Source organism: Andrena cerasifolii, chromosome 11 (genome assembly GCF_050908995.1).
Source record: "Andrena cerasifolii isolate SP2316 chromosome 11, iyAndCera1_principal, whole genome shotgun sequence".
Taxonomy (NCBI): domain Eukaryota; kingdom Metazoa; phylum Arthropoda; class Insecta; order Hymenoptera; family Andrenidae; genus Andrena; species Andrena cerasifolii.
The window spans coordinates 12,323,133-12,336,519 of NC_135128.1; the positions used below are offsets into that span (position 1 = coordinate 12,323,133).

The following is a 13,387-nucleotide window of genomic DNA, read 5'->3' on the forward strand; positions in this document are numbered from 1 at the left end:
ATGGTCCATCAGAGAGGAGAAGTTGATTATTATTAAGAATTTAAAGAATTTTTTATTCTTCGTGATTCAAGCAATAAAATAAAATTTACAGTCTTATATTAGTACAGAGGAGATAATTGGGCACTCTATTTTTGGTGGACCACTCTGCACAACTTTTATATTACATATATGCTGTTTTATGATACTTGTTACGTATAAAATACTTTGAGTAAAATTGAAATAATTATATGTACCTTACATAATAGTATGTCAAAGATTTTAGATATTTTTCGAATACCAATTATGAATCATGCCACCAAACTTTCGAGTTTCCCACGTGTTCAGGTGACCTTCGTTTTGTACAAATAAACATAGGACAATGTTGATAATCTGAGGATAATTTTAGACTTCCTAGTCTTTGTAGTTGTCACGCTATTGACTTTGGCTTGGGAGTCGCTTTTAAATCAATACGCACCGTTTACGAAACTCTGGGAAAGGTTATCAAATTAAATTCTCTTCCAAATTAAATATTATAAAGTGGATACGAAAACCTACATTTAGCCTTCTGAAAGCATTTAATCAATCAGTCATCTAAATTTATTTCTTCTACAGAAATAACAACGAAGAAAATGCGATTATTTTTGTATGCGTTATTTCTTATCAAAATATATTTTTTTAAACGATTGTTTACCTTCCTATAGTATTGGAGTGTAACTTGCAAAATTTTTAGAAGACTTTACGAAACTTAAATGAAAGTGCTACAAAACTTCTACATCTTTCCAAAGTTCTTGCCAATTTCAGCAACTTTCACTGGAAATAATTTTTAAAATAATGAACGTTTAAAAAATTATAGACAGTTATAGTTCCAGACATATTGGTTCGCAAAGTGCGTCCGACTACGGACCGCCCTTATTCCCCTGGTTCCTGCTGTTTTACGAAGATATCAGTAATTCCATTCAAGATTCCCACGTTATATCTCTTATTGCTTTACACTGTTAAAGGCAGTTAACAGTTTCCCTTTTCATATACAACAAAAGAACCTTCCCTCTTTAATATATCTAACCAAACTCGCTCCATCAATCAGGAGATACAAACATGATCTCCCCTTTACTACAAGCAACAAAAATCCTGTCTGACACTAACCGTTTGACAGCCGCTGCTCGGACACGTAGACGGCTCCGTTTGAAGCTCAATATTCATCTCCTGGGATCCCGGTTGCAGTGCGGTGACAGCCAGTTTCAAGGTGTCAGCATTCACGGGTTTCGCGTTCAGCGTGCCAGGTACCAACTCGAGTGTCCTTTTCGATATCACAATGGTCCCAACTTCCGGTCTCGCGGCGAGTGTCATTTTATGCTGTTCCTCGTCGCGCACCATGCTAGGCAGAAGGTGTTGCGTAAGCTCGTAAGTGGAATTGCGAGTGCTAGCGAGTTTCACGCCGAAAAGCGGATTGGGATGTTGTTTCCTGGATGGCAGAGCGCTGTGCTCGCAAAAAGTCTTTCGTTTTCCCAGGGTCCTAGGGCCCAAAGAGTGGTAAGTTACGTTGCAGAGGCCACTGGCGTCCCGTTCCTGCACGTCATCGTCGAACACTCTGTATTGGAGGAGGCTAGCCAGGCCACGTTTCAGATTCGCCGAGGAAACGCTCTCTGAGCTGTCCATGTAGATCGATTTTATCTCGCCGTTTCGCCAGAACACCAGCAGAGGCTTTTCTGCAATCGCATCCACCTTGGACGAGTGCTCTACGAAATCCTCTGGCTCTGGTGCTCTTCGAGATTTGATCCATAGTTGCGGTGATATTAACTGTAAAGAACATTTCTGTTAAAAATGACACCACTTCGTGGGATTCTGTGGTGTAGGTAGAACTGAACAGTAGCGAGATCTGCAACGCGCATGCTTAAGAGACTTAAGATTGGGTAACGCTTCAATCGGAACTCGGCTAAAGGAAGGAAGTAGTCAAATATATTTTGTGTTTTTTCTCGACGTATTGTGTATATGTACGTTATAAATCGAATTTAAATCTTCGGATAACCACGGTTGTGATTATTAATCTCATCTTTAGAGATATTAACTTGGCAGGGAGTAATGATAACGTTTTATTTACGATCTGTCTTGAATACGTAATGTGTTCGTGTATGTGATACATTTATCAAAGGAGAGGCGATAAATATTGAGAGTGTTTATGTGTTCCCTACGCGAGACTGATAACCTCTCCTTGAACTAAACAGTAACTTCAAGCGAATTTTGACAAATATTAAATCGGATATTTCTCAAATACTGATATTTGGAAGTTCGATCTTAAAACTGTTACAAATTTTAATCTACGTTAATAAGTAGTAAATTCGCGATAAGTTCCCTATCAATAGAGTCCATTTATTAAAATTACCTCATATTATTCTAACGAAAGGAAATATTATATCATATATTAAAGAGTTTGGCCATTCACAAGTGGAATGGCACAAATAGAAAGAAAACGCATTGAAGAGTTTAATACTCCGACCAAGTGGAAATGAACACATCATGGGACAATCTCTCAAACCTATCCTTCACCGCAAACAACATAATCAGACATCCATTGAAATTGTCCTCAAAGTAGCAAGAAAGTAGCCACAAGGACCCACGTCCACCAGAAGAAAATCCCACATTGCTGGGCACAAAAGACCTCGTACCTCGATCCTCAGCAGAACACTATCGCGATCGGTGGGCAGCTGCCAAACGACGGTCACGTCCAGCTCGCCGGTTAGCCCGAAGCCAACGTCCCCGCTGGATTTCGAGGGGGCAGTCTCGCTGAAGAGCAACGTTGTCCTCAGTCTGTACTTAAGACCGCTCCCCACGTCCCAGCCTCTGGTGGCCCCTGCCACCGCTGCAAGAATCACCAACAGTTTCCAGTAGTACATGGTCGCTGAGCTGCAAATCGGCTGGGAACCGCCACGGTATCGGCGATGGTACTTCACTGGCCGGATGGCGAATGGGGCCTATCAATTTTGGAATGTGACCCGGCGGGAGTCCCGTGTCGACTGACAAACATTTTACTCTGGAATCGCTCGTCTAAACCGACGAGACACGCAGGATACCGGACAGACATGTGTGCGCGCGTTGTCATGCGGGTCGCCGCGGGTGTGTCCGCTTGTGTGCGTGCGAGTGTTTGATACCCGCGTAAGTACATGTAGGAAGCTTGATCGTGGAACCATTGGGAGTTATGAAATAATTGTTTGTTTTTTTTTTTAATTTGAGTCATATGGGATGATATCTTTGGCGGCAACTTTGAGTGAAATCGGTTGACGTGGATGAAAAAATGGTTGTGGTTTGTGATGCAGGGAATTTTTTAAATTTGATGTGTGCAGTGATGGTTTTTTTTGGAAATGTTGTTGCCAAGAATTATTGTAGATGATTGAAGTTTGAGTTGTCATGTTTTAGTGGATGTAGATAATGGGTTTATGGTGGTATGCATGTTTGCTAGTGTTGTTTAGTTTAGGGTGAAGCTGTAAATTTGATTATAGCTATTACAGAGAAACCGCCTTTCAAGGCGTCCAATTAGCACGTTGATGTGCTGTAACATCGATTTTGGTTACTCATTGTGCATCGATGGTGCTTTGCAGAATGTAACGTTTGTGGATGAAAAGAGTGAATCTGAGAGAAAGGTCAAGAAAAAATTGCAGACTCGTGTGAATACTTATGTCAGCGTGTGTGTGTAAATGCGTGCGTCTGCTTGTGATGCATCGTGCACGCGCAGGCAAATGTATTCGCACGGTTGCATGTACAGGGTGACTCAGAAGTGTAATAAAAATGGGCAACATTTTAAAATAAAAAACCTCGAAATCCTGAAATAAACTAATAATTCATTTAATAAATTAAAATAATATACTTCGAAAATAACACTGTTTAAATATCCAAACCCAGCCGAGTAATATTGAAGAACTCAAATACTACAATCATTTCGACAATTTCGTATACAATTAAATGTTTCAGATTTTTTTTATTCTACTCCAATTTCTTATACTACTCAAACTTTTCGAGCTACTAAAATAACTCAAGCCACTCTAATTTCTATCTACCTTAATTTTTGGAGTATTCAAACAACTTCAAATACATTGTCCTTCAAATTAACAATTTCACACAAAAAATAATAAAAATTGATATAGTAGCACTTAGGTCTTTAAAAATCAATGACTTTGGCTCATAATTCTCGCAGCCATTTTTCATTATTTAAATCAAATTTCACTTCCGTGGTTCGTACTTTTGGTTCGTACTTTTGGATCGTACTGTACATGCAAACGTGTGGATACTTGACGCACACAGAAACGTGACGGCTGAATCGCATTTCTAAAAGCGACTGCAAGTTCTACGCGCTCGCGCACCACAAACACCATAAAACGATGGGCACCGTTAATTCGTGGAGTCCCTGTTACACGACAAAGAGACACGGAAATGCCATATCCTCCCTTATCATTAAACAAAAGATACTTGAAACTGAACACCTAAACGACAGGCATCTTTATTCCGGAAAGGGTCTTTTGTTGTTTGCAATGAAAATTGAATTAAATCGTGGAAATGCAATCGAAGGACATTTTATACATGAACTTCCTTAGATAGAATTTAATATATCTACGGGGTGTTTACGAATTCGTGGTTCAAAGTATGCATATGTCGTTTAGTAATTAATAAGCATTGAAGTATTAATAAATATGAGTTTGAAGGGAAATTGTTTCTTAGCTGCAATTTTTAAAATATTTTTATTCGCCGTAGGAGGTGTTTGATGTCTGTTTCCCACTTAAATGCACAAAACTTAGACTGTGGGAAATTAAGGTAGCTTCGTATTTCTGTTTCTTATATTGAATTCCATAATTAAAATGTACATTTTTTTGGAAGCAGTAAAAGAGATATTTACACCTTTTATGATAACGTTATGACCTAATCAGCGATTTTTGGACGAAATTAGGCTTCAATATGGCGGCTATGACTACGAATAAATCATAGAATATTAACTACTGATAGCTAGCAATTTTTATTGTAAAGAAAACAAACTTGACAGCGATACTTTTTCTAAGTTTATGTTCTTCAATTTGTCATCCTTATCCCACGACCCACATGGATGACAAGTAAAGAATATAACGAAGTATTTCGACTATTCAAAGCGTAAAATAATGCTTCACTATGATTTAGTACGACCGGCGTTGTAATTTATATTTGGTCAGCAGATTTACAGACTTCAACAAAGAGTAATGCTATGTTAACCAAAATCTGGTTTCATATGCCTGAAATTTTATAGCATTCTTTTTTTTAACAATTAATGAGTACTGTGAACACGCAAACAAAAATTAATTGTGAGTGAATGTCCTGTTCTAAATAAGAATATCAAAGGTAAATGAAGTGATGGAAGAAGAAATGGAATCCCGATCTTAAGTAGCTACTTGCTCTAGTGTCCAGGTTGCATAGGATCAGTTATCTCGTCAAACAGGCTTGGATTCTTTCGTATTTATGGATCCAGAATTCTGCAGCGTGCTTAAGTGTCGTGTTTGTAAGAAATTTCATTGCGTTATGAAAATAAATGATTTCTCGTTAAGATCGAGGTCTCCCAAACAGACTTGTTTATAGTAAAATTGAAAAAAATGGGTGATACCTGGTGCCATTTGACAGTAGGGACCTGGAAAACGAGAAAAAAACCTTATTAAAATCAACCCACCAACGGTTTTTCAACTAATTATAATATGTTAGTAAAAATAAGTAAAAATAAGCTTTTGTTTGAAATTGTGCGTGTGTCAGTGACGACTGCGTGAGTCAGAAAACAGAATCGAGGTTTCCCAAGGCTGCAACCTCGATTACCAAATTCGTACAAGATCGGCTAACAAAAGAGAAGTATTTAAGTATACTCCGGAATTTATGTGTTTAATGCACCTTAGTTTAAGTTGGATATTTAATTCGTTCAGATTTAATAAAATTTGGTAACAGGAACTATTACTGTCTGTACAAATAACTACTCTAAATTTAACTATACAACTCATATTATTTTCCTTAATTCTCTTCACGATCTTTCTTAAACCTTCCTATGCTCCGACTCACGCAAAACTCAAGGTAATACGAACTCCCACCATTCCCAAAATTCCACTTTCCCGTTGAATCCACAGAACACAGTTTTCTGTTTCAAATCCCCATCTTATCATAACAAGTACGTATACAAATTTAAACATACTTTCATATTGAAAACAATTTCGGAGCACCTAAAACTCATCAAAAACCATTATTCTCTACTACACTCCCAGCTACTCAACCATCACAAAACCCGAAGAGCATAAATAAACAAAAGCATATTCCAAATCCCAAAACAACAACTTAAAACTTTCTTCCTCCGTCTCATTTAAAAAACGACAAAGAAACTGTACCTTGACATTTTCACACGCAACCCCAAAAATCCCCCCTCCTATTTCCATTCATCAAACACTCACTCAGCCCATTCGCACCTCCTTCAAGCACTACAAAAAAGAGACTCACAGTGCGGGGCCAAGGAACTGTGTCAAAAGTCAAGGGGTACCCCGTTTCAAGAGGCACTCCCCCCTCTCATCAGGTCGACGCGTTTTTAATGAATGAGCTTGTCCGGGCACGGGATTCGAAAGTAGCGGGGATAGGATTGCGCAGGAGAGGACCAGAGGGCTTCGATGCATGGTACAATGAAGAGAAAGCAGGCGAGCCAACACAGCCTGGTAACTCACCGAAGAGTGCCAGAAGGTAGACGAGGGAGACGGTGAGCGCCGTGACCGGCCTTCCTGGGCAGGCCATCCTTCGCACGTTCCTCGCTGACGACCTACCTCGTGCCTACTACCCCGGACTCTTCGTGTTTTACGCTGCTCCGTGCCTTCCTCTTCTCCTTCTGCGAGTAAATACGAGTAATTAGACGGGGCAAGCCTACGTTATCGAGCCCCGCGACCACCATCTCCGCCGCGTTTTGCCCCCCTACTTGTGCCCCCTTTCCCCTCGCGCGTGGGCACACGATACCACGAGGACGATGTACCTCCCCCTCCAGCCACTCCGCTTTCGCGAGGAGAAGGGAGGAACCGTCGCGTGGGGGTGTCGGACTGGTTTCTCCGAGGCGGTATGTTCTGAAACGGTATGTGCCCAGCACGGAGTATAGTTTCGCCTTCCTCCGTTGTCTGGTGTTATTCTCGGTTGCAGGGAACGCGGTGAACCTCTTCCAAGTGTTGCCAGAACGGATAAGGGGCCGCGAGAGCGGCAGGGAGCGAAGACAGTAGCGTAGCTGAGTGTCAGGGTCAACAACCTGGGGACCGTTTTTGGAAGGCAATAGTTGGGGGTCTTGGGTGTAGCGAGGTCGATGAGTGTTCTGAGTACGTGGGGCCTTGTAGAGAGTGGGGGAAGAGGCATTTGGTGGCTTGGATCCTCGAGGATATTGGTTTTCGTGTCACTTGAGTGTGCTTCGAGTGGTAACGAAGTGATATCGGGAAGGCAAGTGGATAAATGTGTTCCCTCGGAACCTGTACTCACTTGGTTGCCTTTGTTGTTTGATTAATTAGCGTATAATACTGTATAATACAGGGAGCATGGCAATCTTGGCTCTGATAGTTGAACCACCAATACTGAAGTCTGTTGCAGCTTGCGGCAAATCACTCTGTTTTTTATATTGACAAATGTGGGGTCCATTTTGGGACACCGGGAAGTTGGTTTGAGAGAGAAGTGTTTTAGTGAGCAGAGGTCGATTGAGGGGGTTTAAAATGCGGTTGTTCGTCTGATTTTGAAATGTCGTGATGAGTGTGATTGGGGAATAGTATATTGAGTTGATAAGCAGTGCCGAACTGGAGAGAGTGTCAGCTTGCTCGATAGCAAGTGGGCCTTAAACACTGTATTAGTAATTACTAAAAAATATACAATTATTTCACAAAAATTTTAATTTTACTTTTTTGCCACTTATGTATTATTTGAAAAAATTATTTATTTCTTATAAAAATTAAATGAGAGCCTTATAGTTGTGGGTAGGCTCCCTTTGTCTCCTGGCAACCAATATTTTTAAACCCAGTTCGCCACTGTTGATAAGAAATGACTGTGGGTAAGAGGAGTTTTTGGAGTTCTAGTTCTCGAACACTCTGCTCTATTCTTTCGAGTTAAATGGTCGTGTCATCATTGAATATAATTCGTTTCGTGGTACGATGTAATTATTTGTTTGGGAAGATTGTGTTAGTTGTATGAATAAGAACAAATACAGAAGTTAATGGGGTACTTTAAAATATAACTGACTTCTAATTAATGAAATTGCATGTTTAAGTCTAGTACCTCAGTTTTTGTAATATATGTCTGTATTAAATGCTTGTTACAGTAATTGTGATTTCATTCTTCTCCTAATTAAGAAAAATGAAATGATTAATGCTGAGATTTTATGCTTCCAACATTCTGGGATTACCCGAAATATGTAAATTCCTCCTGTCAAAATAAATCAGAAACTCCTTTACCGTTTTGTGATCCGATTCTTCGTTCTCGATGTATAAGCAATTCAATTGCCGAGGTTCTACATACTTCCGAGGCGCGCTATTCAAATACTTGGAAATCGAGCGTAAAATATGTTGCATTTTTAATAAATTTACCTTTTTAATCATTTTGAAGGATTTCACAAATAAAATAAGATTATCCCAATGTTCATAAAATTTGAATAAATAAAGTACATAATGTAATCGTTTATAAATCCTGTATGAATATAATACAATAATAAAACAAATGGGCAGTGAAGATAGAACATTTACTAAAAAGTAGAATACAGTGTATTTTCGTTTCTTACATCACCTCCGAATGTTACTGAACGTCTTAATTAATATTTTGCTTATTGATAAAAAATAAACACATTTTTACTTAATAAAATACGTTTCGCTACGATCTGACGAATTCTTACCTCTGGATCGATATGCAAGTCAAGGGAGAAATATTTTCACCGTAAGCACACGCTGAATTCAATTTTGAAGCGCAATTCAAAGCAGAAGACAAGCGTCTACGACGCTGCAATGAAACCATCTTGAATGCATTCTTATCGCTGTATTCAACCTTTGCTCCAGAGTTGACCCTCCTGAGTTTTTAATAACAAAAGTGTTTACTAGCTTTTCTGTATCTTACCATGGACGAGGTATCGGACAGACTTCACATTCACATTTTATGAAGTAGTAACCGAGAAAAAAAGATAAATTTAAAAGCTTTTACCTCTATATTATCCTTAAACGAAAAGGTAAAGATCTGAAATTTCACGGAATGATGTTTCAGCGGAAGAACAACGTTTAGCAAACAATAACAAGCAAATTTGTCATTTGGGGTCGTTTACACTCTTTATGGAAATAAGCACAAATTGTGTTTCTATAAAAATCTATTAGTAAATGGAATTATGTAACATGTTTCCTAAAATTAGTGGCACCATTCGGACCGTTTTAGATTTTAAATGATTTCGATAAGATTTATTTTTAATTCCTATCACTCGTAGCATTGTAATCTTATTTTAGGCTGAATCGGTAACGTTGGGTGTGACACGAAAATGGTAAGTGGGCTAGCAGTGTGGACTATGGTGACACAAAATTACATTGCGTGATAGGTCTATCCTATACCTGGTCTGTGGTTCTATTAGTTCCTGGAGCTACCGTTCTTAAATGTAGAGTGCGCGTCAAAATCACTGTCTCTTTACAAAGTCGGTATTGCAGTTTATGTCCTACCACCACAGACGAGGTATAGAATAGACCTATCAAGCAATGTATTTTTGTGTCGCCGGTTTAGGGGGTCCTAGGACCCCCTTGCCATTTTAGTGTCGCATGCAACGTTACCGGTGAAGTCTCAAAACAGATTGTAACGCTACGCGTGGTAGGAACTAGAATTAAGCACGAGTAAATCCAGTTTATGTTTTGAGAGTCAATGCCCGCGATTTACAAATGTTTCTGTTAGAGTAACAATTTAAAAATCGTCTTATGAACATATTTCGTTCAACGAAAAAGAACGGAGGAAGAAAATAAAACGATATCACATTCGTCTTTTAACCTTGCTGTCCTATTCCGGTTTATTTAACGCAAAACAAATTTATTTAACATACAAATTTATATAAACAACAACATTATTTGTGGAAGACATGCTTTCATGATGTAACGTGGAATACCTCGCAAGGGAATTGTAACTTTGTATATTTCAATAAAATGCTGAAGCAGAGAGGACTTTAAAAATTGTGAAAACTCAACAGTTCCAGTATCTCGCTGAAATATTCCAACTTGCACTTATTCTTCCATCTTAACACTATATTCGTATTCTGGGGTTCGGTAGGAACAATCGAACAACATTTTAAATTACATATTTTATTCTTACATTCTACCATAGTATTGCAAGTTAAAGAAATTCTTATATACGACTAGAATATTTGACAATCGCAGCCATCGGCTCGGTTCTCACCGATTACCAGGTCTCACCGCGAGGAGGTTGCTGCGCTTGGAGACCCGTAGAGAGATAGATGGAATCAAAGTTCCATCGATCTCCCTGTACATGAAGCCTACTAAACCAAAGAGATGGATGGAAACAAAGTTCCATCGATCCCTTCGGTTTAGATATAGAATCTAGGGAACTGCCAAGCAATCACTCGATTAAAAGAAATTCAGGAAAGAAGGAAAGGCGAAGGGTAAGCGTGAAACGAGTATTGGACGGCGCAGTTCGTACCACCCTGCTGTCCAAGTCGAAAGGGAAAAGCGCTCGGCGCCTCCCAGACGATTCCTGTTGCTCCGATGCGACTCGTCAGGAGCAAACACTTGACCTGACTCAAGCCGTCCAACACGGAGATTGGGTAATCGAACCGGGTGACTTACGCAGGCAGTGTACCAAAAGGTGCACCCCCTACGCCCGAAACTTTTCCCTTTGGACAAGAACACCAAGGGATGAAACCGATCCACCCATACCGATTCCATGCTCAGTCACTTGCTTCCGCAAACGGAAGCAGCGGTAACCTCCTCATCACAGATGAGGAGCCAATAAACGAACAACAAAGTTAATGATTTAGTGACTGCTTGGCAATTTTACATGGGATCTTAAATACTTCATACTATAATATATTAGCCTAGCCTACCTTAGATGTCTTCTTTCACTGTCACTTTGCACGATCACTTTTCACTATCACTTTTCACTAGTTTTTTTTTAAATATATCGTGTTATTAACTCCATTCCCCGAGTAACGGTGAACCTGAAAAGCTGAAACAATCAACTACTATATGTTAGTAACGGTGTGGTCGGCCTGGAAAGAAATTAAGGAAAAGCTTATTGAGTTGGAGACGATCGAGATAATTTCGACCAACAGCAGAGCACGCACGAGCATGCAAAACCACCGCAGAGATAAGTACTTGAAGGAAAGAGCAGAGAATGTAGACCCATCGATGAGATGCATGACAGAGTGACAGAAGTCACAAAAAACCATCGAAGACATAGACGAGATGAAATGAATCAGGGAAAACCATCGAAGACATCGACGAGATGATATGAATCAGGGAAAACCATCGAAGACATCGACGAGATGAAATGAATCAGAGAAAACCATCGAAGACATCGACGAGATGAAATAAATCAGGAAAAACCATCGAAGACATGAAATGAATCAGGGAAAAACATCGAAGACATCGACGAGATGAAATGAATCAGAGAAAACCATCGAAGAAATTCACGAAAATGAAATAAATCATTTAAACCCATCGAAGAAATGCATCAAATAAAATAAATCATGCAAACCCATCGAAGAAGTACACAAAATAGAACGACTCGCGCAAAATTCTCGAAAGTATGCATGGAAATAGGAATCAGATTTGACATTCGCAAAACAATAAAATTTTAAATGACTTACCGAACCCCAAAATTTCATCAGCACCAAGCGAATAAACGAACCCAGGCCAGAGGGGCGAGAGGCTGGCGGAAGAACCAGGGTTGAAATCCTGACCAGGTCCCCAGCAAGTTCGGCAGCTCCGGGGGGAGGGGGAGGAAGAACCAGGTCCCCAGGAAGTCCAGTGGGTCCAGGTGGCTCGGCAGCTCCAGGGGGGAGGGGGAGGAAGAACCAGGTCCCCAGGAAGTCCAGTGGATCCAGGTGGCTCGGCAGCTCCAGGGTTCCCGGATGTCCTTCAAGTCCGGAGGACCGACGACGACTGAGTACATGAAGATCTGTGAGCTCCTTATGTAGACTTCGAGGAATGATGTCCCCCGATCAAAACAAGGTCGACGGTTAGTTACAATTGCGAAATCCAGCGAATTCTTCGGCAAAAATGGATTTTCGGCTAAAATATCCATTCCAGTGGCTATTGCTCTGACAAATAATGTTAACAACATTTACACTAACCGCCCAGTATAAATTATTATTAACTATAATTGATAGAACTCGAGATATCAAGCAATTTGTAACATTTGGCCTTGGATTTGCAAATGATTTTCTGCGCCGACTGAATTCTCTTTTATTCTCAATGTTTAATCGTTCGATACATTAATGTTAATGCTTATACATATCACGTAGTATTATTTATAATGTATAAATACGTTTTAGTTGAACTTAGTGTAAGTGAATAGTTGCAGGAATATTTGGAGAAATATGAGTGAGATACTTGTTTCTCTCCCTTAGTTACTAACATCGGCGAAGTATAGGCTAAAACGATAGACCTATCTATCGATAGAAATGGATTTTCGGAGAGAAATCCGCGTGAGTCGTTGACCAACCGAGCCAAAGCATACCGTAACAAAAGCCTACCCTCTTATATCAAAGTCTCTCTCTAAACAAGTCACACGTATACAAGTACGCACACACCTTTCAGCATTTCAACACATTTCAGAGTAGTTGCTGAGTTGGACGCTGTTCATGAGCAGATGCCACTACATTCAGACCTCAAATTATGAGTCGGCAATACAGTTTGGGTAGCGACACCAACATCCATAAGGTGATAAGTCTATCCTATACCTCGTCTGTGGTCCTACGAACTTGTATAAGGTGTAAAATCTATCCATACCTCGTCGTGGTTTAACGTCTGAGGAACCCACATGGGTTCTTATAACGTAGTGTTATAGATCGATTTGTTAACCATGAGCAGCTATAGTCATCTAACAGTAAAACATAGAACTACATAGAAGTGTACTTCACCATAGACAATGTATAGTTTAGATCTATCATCTCATGGGAATTTGTGCCACACGAACTGCAGTACCAACTTGCCCCCAAACATAAATTACTGCTGTCTCGTCATGTCTAGTTTTAACTCTCACCGTCCATAGCGCTGTAATCTTATTCCATTCTGAATGAATATCTACATATGTTACAAGAAAATACTAAAGAGGTCGTGAGCTTCCGACTCGTGGAACAAAAATTTACCGTAGACGAAATTGTAAGTTTATATTTCATATTTAATCAATTAAAATGATTTACAGTTGACAAAAACCATTA

The 13,387-nt window shown here is 39.7% G+C and overlaps 1 protein-coding gene across 2 annotated transcripts in view; it reads right to left on the bottom strand.

Moving 5' to 3' along the window:
* Mtp (microsomal triacylglycerol transfer protein) overlaps positions 1–13,387 on the bottom strand; it is a 53,020-nt gene that overhangs the window by 2,399 nt on the left and 37,234 nt on the right. The window contains exons 1-5 of one of the 2 annotated variants that reach the window (XM_076823001.1): positions 8,861–8,997; positions 6,681–6,838; positions 5,594–5,617; positions 2,643–2,836; positions 1,123–1,776 (exon numbers count right to left, since the gene is read on the bottom strand). In XM_076823001.1, the coding sequence (XP_076679116.1) occupies positions 1,123–1,776; positions 2,643–2,836; positions 5,594–5,617; positions 6,681–6,747 (939 nt within the window). In that variant the 5' untranslated portion in view covers positions 6,748–6,838; positions 8,861–8,997. Of the gene's footprint in view, positions 1–1,122; positions 1,777–2,642; positions 2,837–5,593; positions 5,618–6,680; positions 6,839–8,860; positions 8,998–13,387 lie in introns of those variants that run through there. The other variant, XM_076823002.1, reaches the window with a different exon arrangement.